Here is a 21,421-nt window from a genome sequence, read left to right on the forward strand (position 1 = left end):
TTTTCCCTAAAAACAGGGAAAAAGTGAAGTTTTCAATAAAATGTGGGGGGTTACAACCCCCACACCCCCCACAACGCCCCCACAACGCGGCGCGATCTCTATTAAGTAAAGTGGGGGGTTCCCCCCCACGCCCCCCCCCCGTCGGAGCCGTAAAAACTGTAATTTTCTGCGACGCGCACCTTCGCGCTGCGCTCAATTGTCTGCACGCGCCTTTGTCCCGGCGCGCTTTTGATCTGACACCATTGAAAGCCATGGAAGGAAAGCAGAGCATTGAAAGCCATGGAAGGAAAGCAGAGAAGTGTAGATGGGAAAAAAGAAGAGGTTCCAGGATGGAGCCTTGAGATACACCAACCGACAGCGGGATGGCGGTGATCCACCACAGCGTATGCTAAAGTTGCAATGGGAAAGATGGGAAGAAAACCCATGAGATGACAGCGCTAAGTGCTGTTCTTTAAAGGTTGCTTAGCTGTAAGCACTGGCGTAGCAAGGGTGGGAGGTGCCGGGGTGGTGACACCCCTCTCGCCCTCTTTCCACCCCCCCGCCGATCACACCTCTTCCCTTCCCCGTACCTGTTTAGCGTCCCCGTCGAGAGCAGCATCTCCACCTTGCTGCCGGCGTCGGCTCTCCCTCCGACATCACTTCCTAGTTGCGGGTTCCCGGAAATAACGTCAGAGGGAAGCGCTGGGGCCAGCGCGAGCAGTAGGTTGGAGCTGCTGCTCGTGCTGGCGAAGAGCGAGAGGTACGATGGTGGAGAAGTAAAGGGGCGCGTGTGGTGGGTGAAGAGTGGGAAGGAGCGGGGAGCAGAGAGGAGGAGAGCCTGGGGTGCCCGGGGCGCCCTCCCCTCCCCCTTTACTACGCCACTGGTTGTGACATTTATAGAACTGGTACTTAATTTTGGGCGCCATTTACTGAATCCAGCTCCAGGTGGGGAAAAGTCCTTTTTGTATCAGCATCAGTTTAATGCAAGCAGGTGGCAGCACCCTGTTCCCAACACGGATTTCCTTTAGGCACGCACGACAGCGCAAACCGTGTGATGCGAAGGATGCAGGAGAAAGCCAACATCAGGGGTAAGATCCAAATCCGACTCCATTAACCCCGGAGGCGGTTGAAAAGTAAATCTTTGCAGTAGGCCTGTGAAAAACAGAAAAAGCTCCATTTTGGCCAGGCTTTCTCCCACGCAAACTCTTCTTCCTGTGAATGCGAGAAAACAGAAATCAGCCTACTTTTGGCAAGGACAGTCGTGTTCTTGTCGAATTGCTTCTCGGTTGAAGTCTTTGGTCTGTCCCCCCAAATGGTGAGAGACAAAGAGCAGCCAAAACCGGCATGGGGAAACGGAGGCCGATGCTGGACAGACTTGTACGGTCTGTGTCCCACCCGTGGCGAGAGACAGGTGAAGGTTCAACAGCTCCAGAGCGTTGATCGTTGTTTTTTTTGTCACATACTGCAAGTGTGGGAACTATGCAGCATAGGAGGGGAGGGGGAGGCATCTCGACTGGTAAGTTGACTATTGTCAGCAATGCACCACATATGATCCCCATCATGTTTAGCTGCCTATATGGTTGGCATGGTGGCGACATCACAGCCAGCATTTAAACATGGGTGACCTGGGCCTACACGGAGTGGTGGGCGAGGCTCAGGTCACCTTATTGGGTAGACTGAATAGACCGTGAGGGTCTTATTTCTGTTGTCATATAGGGGTCCTTTTATTAAGGTGCGGTAACCAATTATCTTCCTATGGGCATCTTTGCATTTAGCGAGCGCCAAATCGGTTAGCGCATCTTAGTGAAAGGACCCCTTACTGTTTGTTACTATGAACACTAGAGCTATGGACAGTGGAGTTTTGATTTTAGGCAGTCGTACGTTATAACACCAGCTGTTTCGTAGTCGCTCAGTTTTCGTAGTCACAGTTTTCTGCTGAAGATCCGCCATATGCTATGGGCTAAATTCTATACGCAGCACCCCAAAAAAATCATTGGCCCCCAAAAAAGCGCTACTCTATAAGCCACACTTACCCCCCATTTTTCCGAAACTGCGATTGCAGTTTCCAGCGCGGAGAGCCGCACTGAACGGCCCACACCGCTTCCCGACGCTCGTAGGAGCTCAATGAGTGTCGGGAGCAGCGCGGGCCGTTCAGCGTGACTCCCCGCGCTAGAAACTGCTATCGCAGTTTCGTAAAAGGAGGCCTTAGTTAGGCATGATTTACAGAACAGCGCTTATGCCTGGGTGCCATGGCTAAATTTATGAACAAAAGTGTGATATGAATGCCTATGCTTAAACTTTAGATGCACATGTCCTCATTCAAAAATTATGCATGTGACTTAGTAGTCTTTTTACTAAGGTGTATTAGCCGTTTTAACGCGCTCTAATGCGTCCATAGGATATAAGCGCACACTAATTTTTAGTGCATGCCAAAACGTCTTGTTCACCTTAGTAAAAGGACCCTTTAGAGCAGGGGTGTCAAAGTCCCTCCTCGAGGGCCGCAATCCAGTCGGGTTTTCAGGATTTCCCCCATGAATATGCATGAGATTAGCATACAATGAAAGCAGTGCATGCAAATAGATCTCGTGCATATTCATTGGGGGAAATCCTGAAAATCTGACCAGTCTGCGGCCCTCGAGGAGGGACTTTGACACTCTTGCCTTAGAGCAGGGGTAGGGAACTCCGGTCCTCGAGAGCCGTATTCCAGTCGGGTTTTCGGGATTTCCCCACTGAATGTGCAAGAGATCTATTTGCACGCACTGCTTTCCATGCATATTCATTGGGGAAATCCTGAAAACCCGACTGGCATACTGCTCTCGAGGACCGGAGTTCTCTACCCCTGCCTTAGAGTAATGCCCCTGATCTGTCCATTTCGATGTCCCCCTTTTTGACTCGTGTGTAGAATTTAGGTGCGGATCCCACACTTAAATTTATGCTTGTAATTAATGTAAATTAGCACCAATAATTGCTTGTTATTCAAATGCATTGCGTGTGCAAATTTTAGCACTTTTTATAGAATTAGGGGCTCCATCATTATTAAGTCAGAGTTGTGAGTGTTGCAAAAAACAGAATTATAATTGATCTACTAAGTGCCTCAGAGGTTCCTTTTCAGAACGAGTTTTGATTTTGTCGTGTTCACTTAAACATCCTACTTCAGGGGAGCATTCGTAATTGCGGCTTGATCAATGTGCGACCTCAGCCCCCTTGTGGCCATTGTGCTTGACCCAGACTGGTACTGAGCTGGTTGCGTGATTCAACCCCACCCGTTCTGCCCACCCATGGAAATGCAATAGGATGTAATAGTAGGAACCTTCACCCGACCCTTCTAATTGCTCTCATTAAAGAAGCTTTGAACGTGCACTAACTGAGGGATATCCTGTCGGAAATGTATGAATCAGGGATTTGAGCAATGCAGATAGTTTTTGCGGTATTTCCCACCAATAAATGATGTTTGGTTTCACACCCATCGTCACAGAACTCTGGAACAACCTTTCATCCCCGCTCAGAAATTCTAGCTCCTTCCAATCCTTCCGCAAACACTTGAAAACTTGGCTCTTTTCAAAAATCTAATCACCTCCCGTGCTCTAGTATCCTGTCCCCCTCTATCTCCTCAGTCCCTCTCCTATTTCCTTTCCTTGTAGTTCCTTTCCTCTCAACCTCTGTAAACCGTGCCGAGCTCTGCGCACGCGGAGATGGTGCGGTATACAAACCTAAGGTTTAGTTTAGTTTAACAAGAGTTATTATTGGTCCCTTCCTTAAAAATTGTGGGAACAAGGAGAAACGATATGTTCTCTGTTTTAGCTCCCCAACTCTGGAACACTCTGCCTCTTTTTATTAGAAAGGATAGAGATCTTGTCTCTTTTAAAAAACTTTTAAAAACTTTCTTATTCAATGATGCCTTTATCGATTAATTAATCTCTTTTTTTTTTTTTTTTCTTTTTCCCCTCCCTTTGTTTTTTTCCCTAATGTATGTTTTTTCCTCCATTAAGAGAAAAATTTGTAACTTTTTCCCCCCTTTCCCTCTTTTCATGTTTGTTTTTAACATTATGTATAGAGATCTTTTCTGTTTTATGTAATTATTTAACAAATATTTAATTTGCTGTTATTAATGTATTACTAATATGATTGTATGTTCTCTTATAATCTGTTTTTTAATTGTACATCGCTTAGAATGTTTTAAATAGGCGATTCATCAAAAATAAAGTGAACTTGAACTTGAACTTGAACTTGACCAGCTCTGTTTCCTCTTTTCGTGTTTCACAAACTGTAATTTCTCAGTAAGTGAACTTTGGCTTAAAATATTACTGAATTCTTCTTATATCTTTTGTCAGCTTTGGAAAAGATTTATCACCTGCAGCAAAAGGTATAAATGCATCCTTCCTCAGAAATTTCCCATTAGCGTCAAGAAAGTGAGAAGGGTTGAACTTGTACGGTGTTTCCCACTGGGACTTGTCATATAGTACTGAGGTCAGAAGAGGAATGACTTCAATTCCCTGGTAAAGAAACAAGATGGAAGATTCTAGAAATAGTGTTATGCACCATATTTTTATAATAATAATAATAATAACAATTACAATTTATTTATATACCACAAAGCCGTGAAGTTCTATGCGGGGTTTACATCATTTACAAATATTGAAGAGAATTAAAAAGTTAAAACTAATGAATAAAAAACCCTAAAAGATCTGATTATTGCATAATAAAATTTTTACAAATTAACTACCTAAATATTTCAAAAACAGATGTGTTTTTAAATGTTTTCTAAATTCCCCATAAATTTCAGTAAGCATAAACAGTTGATCTAACTCGCTGCTGCCTGGTATGAAAGAAGATGCTGATGGTGTTTTTGAAGTTTAAGTTCAAACGTGAGCTTCTTTTATGTCTAATAGTTGTAAAAGAAAAAAAACTCATTTATATATTTGGAAGTCAAACCAAATAGAGCCTTAAAACAAAAGCAACCGCGTTTGAATTTCACACGCGCCTCCACTGGTAACCAATGCAACGCCCGGTAAAGGGGTGTCACGGGGTCATATTTCTTTAAGCCCCCAAATCAGCTTGACCGCTGCATTTTGCACCATCCGCAATCGTTGCATGTTCTTCTGAGAAATTGGTGAATAGGCAACATTGCAGTAGTCAGGTTGGCGTAATATATGAGACTAGTCTTATAGCCCGTTACATTAATGGGTGCTAGAATATATGTGTGTGTGTGTGTCTGTCTTTATTTTTTTTCTCTCTCCTTAGCCGCTTTCTGTATTTCTGTCTGTCTTTCTTTTTTTTTTTTTCCTTGGCTGTCCACTACCACCCCTTGCCTGCTCCCCCTGTCCATTCTCCCTTCATTTTACCTCCCCTGTGTCCTCCACCACCCCATCACTGCTCACCTTATCCAGCAGCAGCCCTTCTCCCCTTGTTTTACCTCCCCCTGTCCATCATCACCTCCTCCCTACTCCCCCTGTCCAGCAGTAGGCCTGCCTTTATTTTTCTGCCCCCCTTGTCCATCAGCACCTCTTCCCCTGTCCATCAACCCCTTTTTCCTGCTCCCCCTGCCTCCCTTCCTTTTTCTTCCCCTCCATTTCCGTGTGCTGCAGCATTTCCCTCCCACCCCACTTCCCTGTGCAGTATTTTCCTCCCCCCCCATACCTTACTCCTTAACTCTATGCCCTACCATTCGAAGCCGGCAACAGCAGCGAATTTTAAACGCTGCTGCTGCCCGAAAAAGCCAGGCCTTAACCACAAAACTGGGGGGGAAGGTTTTAAAAGATATTGCGTCGGCGGTGGTGGTGGGGGGTTTGAAAAGCCAACTTGCCTGTTTTATTGTAAAATGCCATCCGGGTTCGGCCGCCGCGGCCTGCATCCTCCAACAGCCGCCACGGCCGACAACCGCCTCGGGGGGGGAGGGAGAGAAAGAGCTTCGCGCGCATGCGCACTCCTATCTGCGGTGCCATAGAGCTCACAGAAAACGGGCGCACGCAGGTGGGAGTGCGCATGCGCGGCTTAGAGTTTTATTATATTAGATTGCACCAAAACTATAAGGACTTCTTTTACGAAGGTGTGCTAGCATTTTTAGCGCACGCAGCAGATTAGTGCACGCAAACCCTGCACTACGCGGCTAGAACTAACGCCAGCTGGTGTTAGCGTCTAGCACATGTGGCATTGTAGCACGTGCTATTTCGCGCATTAAAGCCCTAACGCAGCTTAGTAAAAGGAGCCCTAAATAATGAAACATCAAAATATGCCTTAATAGACCAGGGCTTCTTATTGGTTGGATAGACATTCAGAAAAACGTGATGAGGGGCAGTAGATTCCTGTTAGGGAGCGTGGCGTCCATCCTCCTCTCAGGCCCCCCCCCTGCTCCTTCCCTACCCCTCCCCTTGCCGCTTCCCTTCCCCCATGCCTCTGTAACGTTCTTAGCACTAGCAGCCCCTCCAGCCCGCTCTCGCGCCTGCGTCAGCTCTTCTTCTCACGTCACTTCCTGGACCCGCGCCTAGGAAGTGAGGTCAGAGGGTGGGTTCACGCAGGCACGACAGCAGGTTGGGAGTTGCTGCTCGTGCCAGGAACGTTACAGAGGCATGGGGGAAGGGAAACAGCACACGCACGTGTGGCAGTGGGGAGGGAGCGGGGAAGGAGCATATAGGGGTGGGGGCAGAGAAAAGGGCGGGGGAGGGGCGCCTCTCACCCTCGTTATGCCACTGGATGGGGTAAATACAACCCATCATGGCCCATCCAGCCTGCCCATCCATTTCATCCACTATCCAATGCTTTCTTGAATTCAAATACAGTTCTTGTCTTGACTACCTCCCTTTCCATATACAAGTACAGTAAAACCTCGGATTGCAAGTAACTTGGTTTGCAAGTGTTTTGCATGACAAGCAAAACATTTGATTAAATTTTAACTTGATATACAAGCAAGGTCTTGCAATACGAGTACATACAGTATACACACATCACAACTGAGCCGATGGTTCTTCTCTCTGATGCTGCAGGAATGTAGTGACTGTTTTAAATGAGCGAGGTCTCGCAATACAAGCATGTATAGTATTTTGTATTAAAGTTTTTGGGTTGTGGAACAAATCGTCTGAGTTTCCATTATTTCCTATGGGGAAATTCGCTTTGATATACAAGTGCTTTGGATTACAAGCATGCTTCTGGAACAAATTATGCTCACAAACCAAGGTTTGACTGTATTTCCTTATATTACTTTTGAGTGTATCTTCCTTCAACTTCATCTTATGCCCTCTCATTCCAGACCTTCCTTCCAGTTGAAAGAGACCGCTTTTATGCCATGGAGATATTTAAATGGTTTGTTGTTTCTACAGTCAACTAAAGTAGTACATTTTTAAAAGCCCTGTCAGGATCTGGACAACTGTTCTTAGTAGGAATTTTGACTCTGGCTTGAAGGATCATTCATTAGCTTCAAGTTTTCCTCTGGTATCGATGGAAGAACACTGGATACAGACAGGAAATCAAGGTACATAGCTGTGGCTGACCTACAGTATATGGACTGTTTAGCTATTGCATACCAGTCTTTTAAAACATATTACTTTTTAGCAATACAATAATAGCTATATTAAAAAAGGGTTCTAACCAAAGAGCTTCTCTTTGGAGCCAATTCACTCATGTGCAATGTGTGTTATATAATGAATAGGCTCCACTGGATACAACAAGGCCTATGTTAAGTAACACATATGTTAATCCACAGTAATACTACCACATATTCATAAATAGTCTCCTAGGTCTATGGATTGAACCAAGGGGAAACTCCATCAATATTGTTTAGCAAAGGCAGAGGGTGGCAGCCATCTTCCATAATCAAAAGAATCTTCACTGGAGAGTAATTTCACCTACAAACACTGAATATTAACTGCTTTCCCTCATTCTTGGCCTTTGGGTTAGAATCTTTCTCACCAGAAACCCTTAAATTATGGGCCTGAAGTTGCTAGGGGTTCATTTTCAAAACACTTAAGACCTACAAAGTACCATAAGAAACCTATAGTACTGTGTGTGTCTAAGTTCTTTGAAAATGAGCCCCATAATCAACTTTGTAATACACTGAAATTTGCTGCATACCTTGGGGATGCAGTAACCTCTGAAGTGCACGTCGGTGGAGGTAGCCCGTGATACACTCATTGGAATAATGTTGGTAAATCTTTGTATTTCATGGACCACTGCGTCAGTGTATGGCATATTTTTCCGGTCTTCCACTTTGGGTACTTGTCCTGGCCTTATAACCGCATCGATTTCTTTTTGAACACATCCTTTGGAAGAAATGAAAATTAGACCAGAATTTATGACTGAAGCTGCCAGAAAATAATTACCCTATGGAACTGGATATTAAAAAATCTTATCAGCTAGTAGACTTATGAGAAAGCCTCAGCCCCACCACTCCACCGCTATGTTACTTCATACCTGCCCAGACTCCCAGGTTTTGGCTGATATAAAGCTAAGTACATACATAATTCTACGTATATAAAAAGAAAAAGAAGAAAAAAATATATAAAATATGAGATTAGTTACAATTATTTATGGAAGAAATAAAATAGCGTGTATGGGCAGCCAATGATGAAGTGCCACGTAATTCTTCCCGCAGGTATGAAGTAACATAGCGGTGGAGTGGTGGGGCTGAGGCTTTCTCATAAGTCTACTAGCTGATAAGATTCTTTAATATCCAGTTCCATATGATAAGGACGACATACGAGTGATAGGACTGGAAATAGACATACACTAAAATTATTGCCATAGATTTTTGAGAAAATAATTACCCAACAGCATCAAGACACAGGTTTTTATCTCCTAATTTTTGCATATCATTTCAAGTATATCACAGTACATTGGGAGTGAAAAGGCTCGCAATTTGAACCAAGAGCTATAGTGGCATTCTTTGGCATATGAGCTCATATTTTCCCTTCAGGGCTGGCCTTAAGCAGGGGTGACAGGGACTATTGCACAGTGTCCTGCGCTTGTAGGGCCATGTCTTGATATGTCCCCTTGTCTCTGAAATCTTCCCCCAGTGATTTGCATAGGCCACTTGCCGCTGACCCCAAAGTCTGCTTTCTATTGTGTCCTGTCCCCTTCTGACATAACTTCTAAATATGAGGCATGAAAAGAAGCACAAGGGGTCTTCAAGTTTCGAGCACCCAAATTTGTATTTATGGATGGACCCAACATGGGCCGTGTTTCAACGTACCTGTCTGTGTCAGGGATCTATATAAGAACATACATATAATCATATCGATTGACAGATAAATCATACAAAAAATATATAAAATTATAAATATCGATTGATAGATACATATTACAAGAAATAAAATTAAAGAAAAGCCATTTAAATGTGTATAATGAAAGAACACTGAGCAACAGAAAAAGCTTACAGGTATAAACAATTAAAATGAACATTTGTATTGAATGGTAAGAAATAATCCATCACTTTAATGATTACCTCACTTATGCTGGCTTTTTTTAAAAGCCACAGTAGAAGATTTTACCGTGAACCGGTGAGGTAAATGCTCCAACACTCAAAGAATTCCTATGAATATCGGAACATTTACCTTGCTGTCCTCTGGTAGAAACTTCTATTGCAGCTTTGTAAAAGGAGCCCTTAAATATCAAAACACTTACCCCTCCATATTCGCGGTTTCACGGTCCACGGTTTCAGTTATTCACGGTTTTTCGATTGAAGGCCTCGCCCCCAAATTTACATCACAGGAAATCGCTGCTCCTAGCTGCACTTTCTTCACTGGAACAGGTCAGGTTATTCGCGGTTTTGTGTCTTTTTTATTTTATTTTATTTTTTTTTACAGAAAAACCACAAATAACATATGAAAAGTTATGTGCGGTTTTCTCTATTCACTGCCTTGCCGTTCCCCTATCACCGTGAATGCGGAGGGGGAAGTGTAAATTCATATACAATATTTATGTTTACTTACATACCCACCCTTTTACAAAATCGTAGCATGGCTTTTAGCGCCTTGCCACCGCGGTAACAACTCCAACGCTCATAGGAATTCTATGAGCATCAGAGCTGTTACTGCTGCGGCCGCTGCTAAAAACCGCACTACGGTTTCGTAAAAGGGGGTGGGGGGGGTGGAATGATTATTATTATTTAATCAAACACTCACAAAATGATATTTTATTTATTTTTATTACAAGCACTTAGGGCTCCTTTTACTAAGTAGCGCTATTGGTTTTAGCGCACGCACGCTACACACTAACGCCTCCATAGAGCTTGCGTTAGTATTTTTGTGTAGCGGGGGGGGTTAGCGTGCGCTAACCTCAAATGAATTGATAATCCCTCCAAGTTGTGTATATTTTAATTAATGGTAGAGAACAGATGTTTAATGGGTTTATCCTATTTTATAAATGTTTGTTTTGTTAGCTTTCAGCTCAACTGGAACAGCTTCCATTCACTCGAAACTATTCTACAGTTTGCCCCTGTAAATGATATTCTCTTCCCACTTCACTTCCCAGATGATGTTAAGTTTTCTGATTTTGGCCAAAATTAAATCAATGAAATTATTTTCATCTTTATATTGTACCAAGGGGTTAAGCTCTGTAATTCATTGCCCCCCCCCCCCTCTATAAGAATGTTATGCAATTATGGTATTTTTAGGAAGGCAAGTATAAACCTTTTTTGGGCTCCTTTTACTAAGCTGCGCTAGCGTTTTTAGTGCGTGCTAATCCCCGTGCTACGCAGAAAAACTAACGCCAGCTCAATGGATGCGTTAGCGTCTAGCGGGCGCGCTAAAACCACAAGCGCAACTTAGTAAAAGGAGCCCTTTGTTTCAAAAGTTTCTGTTAATTAAAGGCTGCGTTATATAGCAACTGACTTCTGAATTTACTTGTGTTAAATTAAGGCTAAATCTCTGTCAAATGATCAAACATTTAAGCTTTGTCAGTGAATACTGATGCTGCTGTATTTTCTTGGTAGTTTCCAAATGTTATTATTTGACGCTGACGTCATTGTAGTTCCATGATATTTATTGTCCATGACTTCTTGTTTGTAACCCACTCAGATCCTGATTATGGATGTTGCGAGCTAATATTAATAATGTAATGTAATGTAGCTAGTTCAAGCTCCCCCTCCAGTGCTCTGTAACTGTGGTTCCCAATTCTAACCACTGGGTGTCATCATTGAGCAGTGATTGAAGCTCTGTCTACTCTACTCTACTGCAAGAACTATGAAATGAACCATCACCTCAATATCCCCAGCCTTGGTTGACCCAGGGAACAGAGAACGGAGTTGAAAATTGAAGTAATGTCCTTTGTAGAGCAGCATCAAGCATTTGTCACCAGACCATGTCTAGTGAATTCAGTGCTCCAGAAAAGATAATATTAAGGGAAATCTACACAGAAGTACTGAGAACTTCCCAAAACCATCAGGTGTGTACCAGCTCAGTTAAGAGCCAAGGCACAATGAGAGAAGTAAATATATTAATCTCAGAAGTACATGCCCGGGCCTAATATTTTTTTTTAATTAAATTCAGAAAGAGCGTTAATCATTTTTTATATTTAATTTCCTTAGCAATTGTGAAGTTTACAGTCTCTCACTCCATAGAAACATAGAAGATGACGGCAGAAAAGGGCTACAGCCCATCAAGTCTGTCCACTCTGCTTACCCACCCCCTGTCTATGCCCTAATGACCCAATTTCCTTATCTTGACCCTCGTAGGGATCCCACATGGGTATCCCATTTATTCTTAAAGTCTGGCAAGCTGTCTACCTCGATCACCTGCACTGGAAGCTTGTTCCAATGATCAACCACTCTCTCTGTGAAGAAATACTTTCTGGTGTCGCCATGAAATTTTCCGCCCCTGAGTTTGAGCGGGTGCCCTCTTGTAGCCGAGGGTCCCTTGAGAAAGAAAATATCATCTTCCACTTCGACACGTCCCGTGAGGTACTTAAATGTTTCGATCATGTCTCCCCTCTCCCTACGTTCCTCAAGAGTGTAGAGCTGCAATTTGTTCAGTCTCTCTTCGTACGAGAGACCCTTGAGCCCCGAGATCAACCCGGTAATGACGGCATAAAACATGATCTGATCGGTTGGGCCACATTTTCAGAAGCCAGTTTTATTTTGCTGTTCCTAATTTATTAGTAAAGGTGGCAGTGGGTCTTACTTTGAATCTCTGGGTATTTCATCATCAGGAGGAGAGCCCATCGGAGAGTTGTAGATGTTGTTTCTGTGCCGGCAGCAAAAAGGTCTAATGTTGAATACAGCAGGTTCTCATTATGAAAGTAAGTGCTTGAGTTTTTGGACTCCTGTAGAAAATGAGACACAATGGATTAATGTTCATTAGGAATAGTCTATGATGATAAGAACATAAGAATTGACATACTGGGGCAGATCGAAGGTCCATCAAGCCCAGTTTCCTGTTTTCAACAGTTTCCAGCCCAGGTCCCAAGTACCTAGCTAGATCCCAAGTAATAAAGCAGATTTTATGCTGCTTTGCCTAGGAATAAGCAGTGGATTTCCCCAAACCATTTCAATAATGGCCTATGGACTTCTTTTAGGAAATTATTAAACCCTGCTAAGCTAACTGATTTCACCACATTCTCCAGCAACAAATTCTAGAGTTTAATTACACATTGTGTGAAGAAATATTTTCTCCAGTCTGTTTAAAATCTACTACTTAGCTTCATCGCATGCCTCCTAGTCCTAGTATTTTTGGAGTGAACAAGCAATTCACGTCTACTCTTTCCACTCCACTCAGAATTTTGTAGACCTCTAGCATATCACTCCTGAGCTGTCTCTTCTCCAAGCTGAAGAGCCCTAGCCACTTTAGCCTTTCCTCATAGGGAAGTTGTCCCATCCCTGTTATCATTTTCATTGCCCTTCTCTGAACCTGTGGCAGAAGAAAAATCAAACTAGTTTTGAAACTGTTCGTATATTCTTTTATAATGCAGTTCATACCATTGGCGGGGAGGGGTGGGAGGATTGGGTAGGGGAGGTAAGGGGTACTGAACGGTTTGGGCACTTAGTTACGGTTGGGATCAGTGGGTATAGGTGGGGGGAAGGGGTGGTATGGCATCTTCGGGGCTCATAAGAGTCCAGGGCCTAGGAGTGCTTTCCACCACTTTATTCTCGCTCGCCCTTTGTAGAGTAGGATGGGGGGGGGGGGGAATTTGTTAGTTGGTACTTTTCTTTTGTACCTGCTCGTTATTTATTGTATATGTTGCATCATTATTTGTACTGTGCACCAGTGGGATGCCCTGGCCTTGTTTTTGTTGTTGTTTGCATCAATAAAAATTGTTTGAACCTATAATGCAGTTTATAATTTAATTATCATGGATTGCACCCAGAGCCAGTTTTAGACATGTTGGGGCCCAGGGCAGACATCAAGTTGGGGGCCCCAGATCTCTCTCTTCCTTGCCTCTTACCCCTCCTGATTTCTCCACCTGTCACTATTACCACACATAAAATAGTCCACTCCCCTCTCTGCTCTGGTGCAGAGTCTTCCCCTCTCTCTCCGCAACTAGCTTACAATAGCTCCAGGGGGCCCTATAGCCTGCATCTCTTCCTCTTCTTCCCTGCACAGCCTGACATTTCTCTCCTGTTCCCCTCACCTTCAGGTCTATGAAAATCATTTCCTGTGACAGCAGCTCTGATTGGCTGCCTCTTACATCCTTAATCGTTCCCTCCGTGTCTGTGTCCCTTCCAATTTCAGCATCTGCCCTCAAAGTGTCCTGATCCAGCTGTTATATTCATCAGTTACCCCTCTGTATCTTGGTCTTACCCTGTCCTGCATTTTCCCTCTTTGTTCCTATCCTCTCCTGTGATCAGCATTGCTTCTCCGTATCCCTATCCTTTCACCCTCCATACCTAACATATTTTCACTGTCCCTCCCCTCTCTTCCCTTCTTCCCACCCCCATCCTGGGGCCAGGATATTTTGCGCTCTCATCCCCCAGTTCACTCTGTCTCCAGCATGTCTCCCCCCTCTTCCATCCAGAATTTTTTCCCCTTTCTTCCCCTAGTCAGTCAGCCAGTCGTCACTCTATTGTCTGTAGAGCTTGGATCTACTGTATTGATAGGACTGGCTTTGTGTTTTGGTGCCATTCTTGGAATCTCTGGTATCTTGGCACAGTTTGTTTGTTTGTTTGTTTGTTTGTTTTGACCCTCTTTGGCTTTGAATTTGTCCACGGAAGGTGTACCAATGCAGTAAAATAAAAACCATAATCAGCTACTCTTCCTGATGTAGACAGTGAAAACAGAAACACAGACATCTGACTACCTGTTCCTGTTTCAGCAGGTAGGCATCAATGAAGCCGGTTATGGAATTGGCATTGAATTCCTTTCGATGCTCTTTGATGAAGCCCTGCAGGAAATCAGTCTGCTGATCCACATTTCTTATGACCTTCTTCTGGGCTCCAAGGAGAAATCCCAGATATGGGTAGAAGTTGTACAACTGTTGAATAAAGTTAGAGAGGACTCTTGTAACATGCACCGGATACTGAATTAGTTAACTGATGCGCCCCGAAGAGCCCCCATTCCTCCCTTGAGCCCCTCACTCCTGTGCCTATCTTAAACCCTGATGGTTTAGTGGCCTAACCAGGACAGGAGCAACTGCTGCTGAAAGTCTTGGTAGGCATTTGATGGCAGGTTTGAAGGTTGATCCAGAGGGAAGGGGCTCATGGGTGGGACTGGGAGGGAACTCATTCTGTTGTAGGGGGAGGAGGAAGGGATGGCTCTTCTTGTTCAAGGAGGTAGAGATGGAGGCGTGGACGTGGCTTCTGTGGGGAAAGGGGGAGGCGCATAGCCCAAAGTTTCGGTTTCAGTCAAAAATGCAAGAGCATTTTCAGCCCCAAATCCAAAACAGGGCCGAATACAGATTGTGGGCCAGTTTTGGTGGCCTCTATAATAAAGTTAATTTTGTTACAAAACAAGCTAAGTGATCTTTTTGGTATTTCAGGAGAGGTAAAATGAACGTTACCAGCACCAGAGGCGTTCCCAGGAGCTTGGCATTCTCATTCAGCAGTTTCAAGAGGGTTAGAAATGTGGGGTCTTGATACTCAAATCTCTCTCCAAACAAAATGGAACAGATGACATTGGATACAGCACTGTTGAGAATAACCTTTGTGTCAAATGGTTTACCTGGATGCCAGACATTAAAAAACAATATTTTAAATAAAATTAAATATTGAAGTGATGATTTTAGAGCTATCATCACGATATAACTACACAGATATGATGGGTTCCTCTTTAAAAAATGCAGTATTGATTGTACCCTATCAAATAATTCAGATATGAAGAAAGCAAGCACATTGGGTTACAGGGCCGGAATTTTGGAATGAGTTACTGGATGCGTTGAGACACCATGGTTTGATGTAATTTAAGAAAGGATTGAATGTTTTCTTGGTTTTGTAACGACTCTTGATTGAACTGACTGAAACTGGATTCTGATTTCTGCGCTCTCCTGTTTTTTTTTCAATCATAACTTGTCTTAGGTGTTATTATATGCTTTATTACAACAATTACTCAAAGCAAATTACAACCAATCAAAATATAACATACAACTTAGAAATATTGTACATAATATAGAATCAAAATATAAACACTGTAAAAAAAAAAACTTCTGTAACCCCTGAATCTCATAACTATAAGAAATGATTTTCTTTTTTATATATTTATAACATTTTATACCATTTTTATGATCTAATTTTTATCCAAAATGGCTACAAAAATTGAAGCCAATAACAGGTTGACTTTCCCAAAAACTCACCCTTATGAGAGTCAAAATATTCAATAAGGGGATGGAGTTCGTCCAGAATCCTGGCCTCTACCGTTTTTTTCCCCATGCCGAAATCCCTGAGGGTGGATAAGGTGAATCTCCGCATGATTTTCCAGGACTCCCCATGGCTAAAGGCTATTCCTAGAGACGCAGAAGACAGTAATGACAGGTATTCAAAAGAATGGTAAGAGAAACCCTACAGTCACTCAAAATGTTCGCGGCCAGCCCGGGCTTATGCTGCCAATCTTTTATGAAGGGGGCCCTTGCCAGTTCTATTCACAAAATAATTTAACCAAGAGTTCAGGCAGCCAGCCTCACTTCAGCAGGAAATGACCGCTTTGTTTATCTTTCCATCTGCTCAAGGTTGTAAAAGCAAGAAATCTTTGGATCATACATTAGCATTCCAAGCTGCTATTCACGATAAGGAATTTCGACCTTTGTATAGTGCTTGCTCTTATAAACATTTTAGAACCCAATTGAAAATTTACCTTTTTTCAAAGTATCTGGCAAAATAATCTTACCTGTTTCTTACGTTATTTTTATTATTAATCTTTTGTTAACTGGGTTGAACTTTTGGTTACGCGGTTTATAAGTATGATGTTATTTTATATTATTAGCTGGAAGTCTGTGAATTTGTTTAATAATTGCAAAAAAAAAAAAATCTCAAATACATTATTAGTTTTGTACATTGTTGGTTGGGGGGTAAAAGAGGACCAGAATTATAAACAGTACATCTCATTCTGCTAAACAGACATGAAATGCTGCTAATGAACTGGCTCGGGAGAAGTAATCTTTTGTATGTTCCAGATCTTACTTCGTGATATGATCATTGGCCTCAGCTTTATACAGTAGAATCTCAGTTATGCAGCATCCATGGGGATTGGTGGATGTCATTTCGAGTTTTGAAAAGCTGTCTGGATGCCCGGACAAGTCCTCTAAAAAGAGAACATGTCCAGTCAATCTGGACGTCTGGTAATCCTACCCTGGGATCTAGGTACATTGTAAGATGTGCATGGAAGCAGTGGAGTAGTAAAGGGGGGGGAAGGCCAGGGCGCCATCTTTTTGGGGGCGCCGGCACCCCTCCTCCTCTCCGTCCCCCCCTTCCCTTCCCCCATGCATGAGCAGCCACCAACTTGCTGCCCGTGTCAGCTTCGGCGCTCTCTCTGACGCCACTTACGGGACCTGCGCCTAGTAAGTTGGTGGCCGCTCGCGTCAAAGTTAAAAATGGTGGGGGGAAAAGGGTGGGGGAGGGGTGCTACGCCACTGCATGGAAGATGCACGTGAGTCCTGCTGTCTGCCGACAGCCACGCCTACCAGCTAAGGGACCCTTTGGCTGAAGGTCCCTAAGCCTAAGGATTGCGGTATTTTATCCGTTAGTGCAGGCTAACCTGAACTTTATTTATTTTTGAAAAATATTTGTGGATGGGGCATTTCATGGGTGGAGAGCGGGCATTCCAGCATTATCCAGCTAGTGTGTTATGGTTAGAATGCAATAACCGGATAACACAGACTTAATGTGGGGACGTCCAATGTCTCCTAAACAGGAGGCAGTAATTGTTCCCATACTAACTGTATGTAGGTGTTGTGCGCTAATGATAACATTAGCGCATGATGTGCATTAAAATATTTTAAAATGAAATGTCATGTTAAAATTGCGCTTAGCGCGTGGGAAAGGTCTGGGTCATAATGCATTTAACCCAAATTTCACTGAACTTTAGTAAAAGGACCTCTAAGCGCATTGGACTAGATTATATAAGAACATAAGAATAGCTATACTGGGTCAGACTAATGGTTCGTCTAGCCCAGTATCCTTTTTCCACAATGGCCAATCCAGGTCTCAAGTACCTGGCAAAAACCCAAATAGTAGCAACATTCTATGCGGAATCCCCAGAGTCGCAAGATTCCATGCAGAATCCTCAAAGAGTAGCAAGATTCCATACTACCTATCCCAGGGCAAGCAGTGGCTTCCCCCATGTCTATCCCAATAGCAGACTATGAACTTTTCCTCCAGGAACTTTTCCAACTTCTTTTTAAACCAGCTATGTTAACCACTGTTACCACATCCTCTGGTAACATATTCCAGAGCTGAACCATTCTCTGAGTTAAAAAAAAAATATTTCCTCCTATTGGTTTTAAATGTATTTCCCTGCAACTTAATTGAGTGTCCCCTAATCTTTGTAATGTTTGATGAAGTAAAAAAAATTGATCCACTTGAACCCATTCTACACCACTTAGGATTTTGTAGACTTCAATCGTATCTCCCCATCAACTTTTCCTCCAGGAACTTGTTCTTAAAACCAGCTACGCTATCCGCTCTTACCACACCCTTTGGCAATGTGTTCCAGAGCTTAACCATTCTCTGAGTGAAAAAATATTTCCTCCTATTGGTTTTAAAAGTATTTCCCTGTAACTTCATCGAGTGTCCCCTAGTCTTTGTCAATTTTAACGGCGTGAAAAATCGATCCACTTGTACCCGTTCTACTCCACTCAGGATTTAGTAGACTTCAATCCTATCTCCCCTCAGCCGTCTCTTTTCCGAGCTGAAGAGCCCTAACCGTTTTAGTCTTTCCTCATATAATTTCCTGGCGTATAATTTAGACGTGGATCCCTGGCATTTAGTAATACTGCTTGACTCCTCCCATGGCCACGACCCCTTGTGCATTGCGCGCTATAAGATTTGCACACGGATTTTTATAGCATAGCACTTAGCGAGATGCGCACACATATCCATGATGCTGCAAATTAACGCCATTAATTGACTGATAGCACCTGATAATTTGTGCACCATTTATAAAATCCAAAGGATTTTGTATACAGCTGACTCTTATTACTATTTTTATTATTAACTAGTAAGTATAGCCAAGGAAAGAGGTCCTGACAGTAGGTTACAGGTCGAATAAGCAAGAGAAAACCAACGGCTTAGGTGAACAGACAAGTTTCAAAGAGAGAAAGGACTTGGCAAAGCAGACAGAAGAAATCCGAGCACTTGGCGTAAAACAGAGAGCATGTGAGTTACCGTTTCCTCCGGTAAGTCGGTGAAAGATCGGTATGTTTGCTCTTTCTCCAAAGTCGTCTGCGTGATTGACGAGGGCATCCTTCACCGTCTCGTACCCAGCCAGCACAACCATTTTCTTGGGTCCAAAATGCACAGTAAACACGTCGCCATACGTCTCAGACAGCTTCAAAGTGGAAACGGAAACACTTCAGACATTAAAGAACCTGAAAGGGTCATTCAACTTTCCTTAAACTGATAAGACGATGTAGTCCTTAAATGGATAAGACAATACATCCTCTTAGAGCTCCTTACTTTGGTGGCTTTTCCAAATTTTTGTGACTCTTGCCAAATAGATTCAAAGGGTTTTTAGCCTGGAGCTAAACAATGAATCTTCACTCTTATCATATCACTCATATTAGTACCTATTCTAATACTTGCACATATGCAATGGAACAGATAAATCCTTAAGCATTTTTTCTTGACAAATTTTAAGGGTGCTTCCCAAGCCATTAAATATCACTTTTGGATTTTCTTCTTATCTTCTCTGCAGAGTCCTGCTAACCCTATTGGTTATGGGAACAAAATTTCATTGTGCTGTAGAGGAGCTTTTGAGACTACCTGTGCCGACCTGTGTGGTCTCCAGTGTCAGAAGTTCAAATTAAGGGCTCCCGAGAGACCATTTTAGGAAGGACCCCCCAGAGGAGGGAGGACCATCTCAGAAGGTCTGGGAATGAATGCAGGTGGCCCCATTCTTTCTTTGAGTTCCCTGCCCTGCAGGGGCTATTTGCGTGGACTTTACATCACTGGTCGTCTCAAAAGCTCTGATATGCCATCATCTTTGGATAATTTGTATGCTGGTTGAATTATAGTTATCCCAGCCTGCAAAGAAGCTGAATTTAGCTACTTCTCAGATATGTTCTAGGCAACAGCTGCCCTCCCTGATAAGGATTTTGGCCTGGCCAAAATGACATCCAGAGAATCTATTGATTATGAGTTCTTATTTCTAATTACCTCCATCAGAGACTGGTGGGGATTCTTCAGGTCCACCACGTTCAGGTTTCCGATGATAGGGAGCGGAGGAGGACCTGGGGGCATTCTGATTGCTGACTTTTTAGAACCCTTCCAAAAGTAAAAGAGAGCTACTAAACTTGACACAAAATATAGTAATGAGTTTGCACTCAAGTTTTGCAAAATGAAGTTCACAAGAGTCATGGTCTGTCCAGTGAGTGGTACAGCACAGATGCCAGGAAAAGATTCAGTTTTACAGGATTGCCAGCATTTATAAAGATGGATTTCCTCACCTTAGAACACCCCAATCATTTAACTGTTTGACCACCACAGCCCTGTGGATCACCGAGTAGAAAATCCCCAGTTACTTTACCGTGGGTACTTCCATTTCAGCAATTGGTCTTTTCCTCCACCTCACTTCTTACCGCTTTATTTACTTAGGAGATTAGCACTGCATTATTATTATTATTGAACTGTAGAAACTCAAAACTGGAGATGCAATTTGATAAGAGTCTTCCTTGTACTCTGAAGGACTGATACAAAGCGCTACGCAACAGAATGAGCCCGTGGGAGCTCTGAAGACATCTCAAATTTGGGTGTCACTTTCACATGCAATTCAGAGGTCTTTTACTAAGGGCTCCTTTTACAAAGGTGCGTTAGGGCCTTAACGCAGGGAATAGCGCATGCTAAAATGCCCCGCGCACTGGCCACTACCGTCTCTTCTTGAGCAGGCGGTAGTTTTTCGGGTAGCACGCACTAATCTGGTGTGTGTGCTAAAAACGCTAGTGCACCTTTGTAAAAGGAGCCCTAAGCTGTGGCAAAAAGTGGCCTTAGCATGCCCTTATGTGGGTGTTTCTCACACGCTAAGGCCATTTTTACCGGAGCTGTAAAAAATAGTCTTTTTTTGAATTTATGAATTGCGCTGTTGATCAAAGTCAAATATAGGAAAACTCAAGTCTGCTCAAAAAAATTCCCAAGTCAAAAATATAGAGAGAAACCAGACTTCTATAATATAACTGAATTATTCACAAGACCTCATACACCCAAGGCACTACTCGAATATCTTTCATGCCTCTACTGGGGCGGTGCATTCATCATTGGTCTTTTAGGCAATTACTTATCTGATGTTAATTGCCCTGGGCCAAGACTCTGGAACTATGTTGAACTGTCTCTCTTATTGCCTTAAGCAAAAAAAACAAAAGGAATTGACCCCAAAATATCCACAAAGAAGAAAATCCAGAGAAAACCAAAAAAACTCTGTGGAGTGACGATGTTCCTAAATGGACTTTATTTGAAAGTGTCAAAGTTCCAAAGGTCCACTGAAATCATCCACATAAAATAATTCCATCCACATAAAAGTAAATCATCCACATAAGAGCCTTAAAGGACCTAGTCCGCTAGGGATACAGGACCCAACACGGTCTGCGTTTTGACAAAAAGTCTTCTTCAGGGGTCCCTGGGGGTCCTATAAAGGTGAGTACGTGGGAAACAATTGTGTGGTGAGCCGGAAGTGAGACACTGCTTGCATTTGCAATGGAAAGGTAGCCTTTATAGGACCCCCAGGGACCTCTGAAGAAGACTTTTTGTCGAAACGCGGACCGTGTTGGGTCCTGTATCCCTAGCGGACTAGGTCCTTTAAGGCTCTTATATGGATGATTTATTTTTATGTGGATGATTTCAGTGTACCTTTGGAACTTTGACACTTTCAAATAAAGTCCATTT

General features: G+C 43.1%; 1 protein-coding gene across 1 annotated transcript; it reads right to left on the minus strand.

Annotated features, from left to right (window-relative positions):
* Positions 1-1,003: 1,003 nt before the first annotated feature.
* On the minus strand, positions 1,004-19,903 carry LOC117369336 (cytochrome P450 2K1). Its single transcript, XM_033963791.1, has 9 exons — positions 19,703-19,903; positions 18,713-18,875; positions 15,688-15,837; positions 14,899-15,059; positions 14,200-14,373; positions 12,087-12,228; positions 8,044-8,231; positions 4,331-4,472; positions 1,004-1,191 (listed from the first exon to the last, which is right to left on the minus strand). The coding sequence occupies exons 1-9, from the start codon at positions 19,901-19,903 to the stop codon at positions 1,004-1,006; spliced, it is 1,509 nt and encodes a 502-aa protein (XP_033819682.1).
* Positions 19,904-21,421: the final 1,518 nt, after the last annotated feature.

Source organism: Geotrypetes seraphini, chromosome 11 (assembly GCF_902459505.1).
Source record: "Geotrypetes seraphini chromosome 11, aGeoSer1.1, whole genome shotgun sequence".
Taxonomy (NCBI): Eukaryota; Metazoa; Chordata; class Amphibia; order Gymnophiona; family Dermophiidae; genus Geotrypetes; species Geotrypetes seraphini.

Bases quoted from the DNA above. Each gene is read 5' to 3' on its own strand.
- LOC117369336 (XM_033963791.1), bottom strand. From the start codon at position 19,903: ATGACTCTTGTGAACTTCATTTTGCAAAACTTGAGTGCAAACTCATTA. The intron at 15,060-15,687 runs GTGAGTTTTTGG...TCTGGCATCCAG, and splicing joins ATATTTTGACTCTCATAAGG to GTAAACCATTTGACACAAAG. The intron at 1,192-4,330 runs GTGATAAATCTT...TCGCATTCACAG, and splicing joins ATTTATACCTTTTGCTGCAG to GAAGAAGAGTTTGCGTGGGA.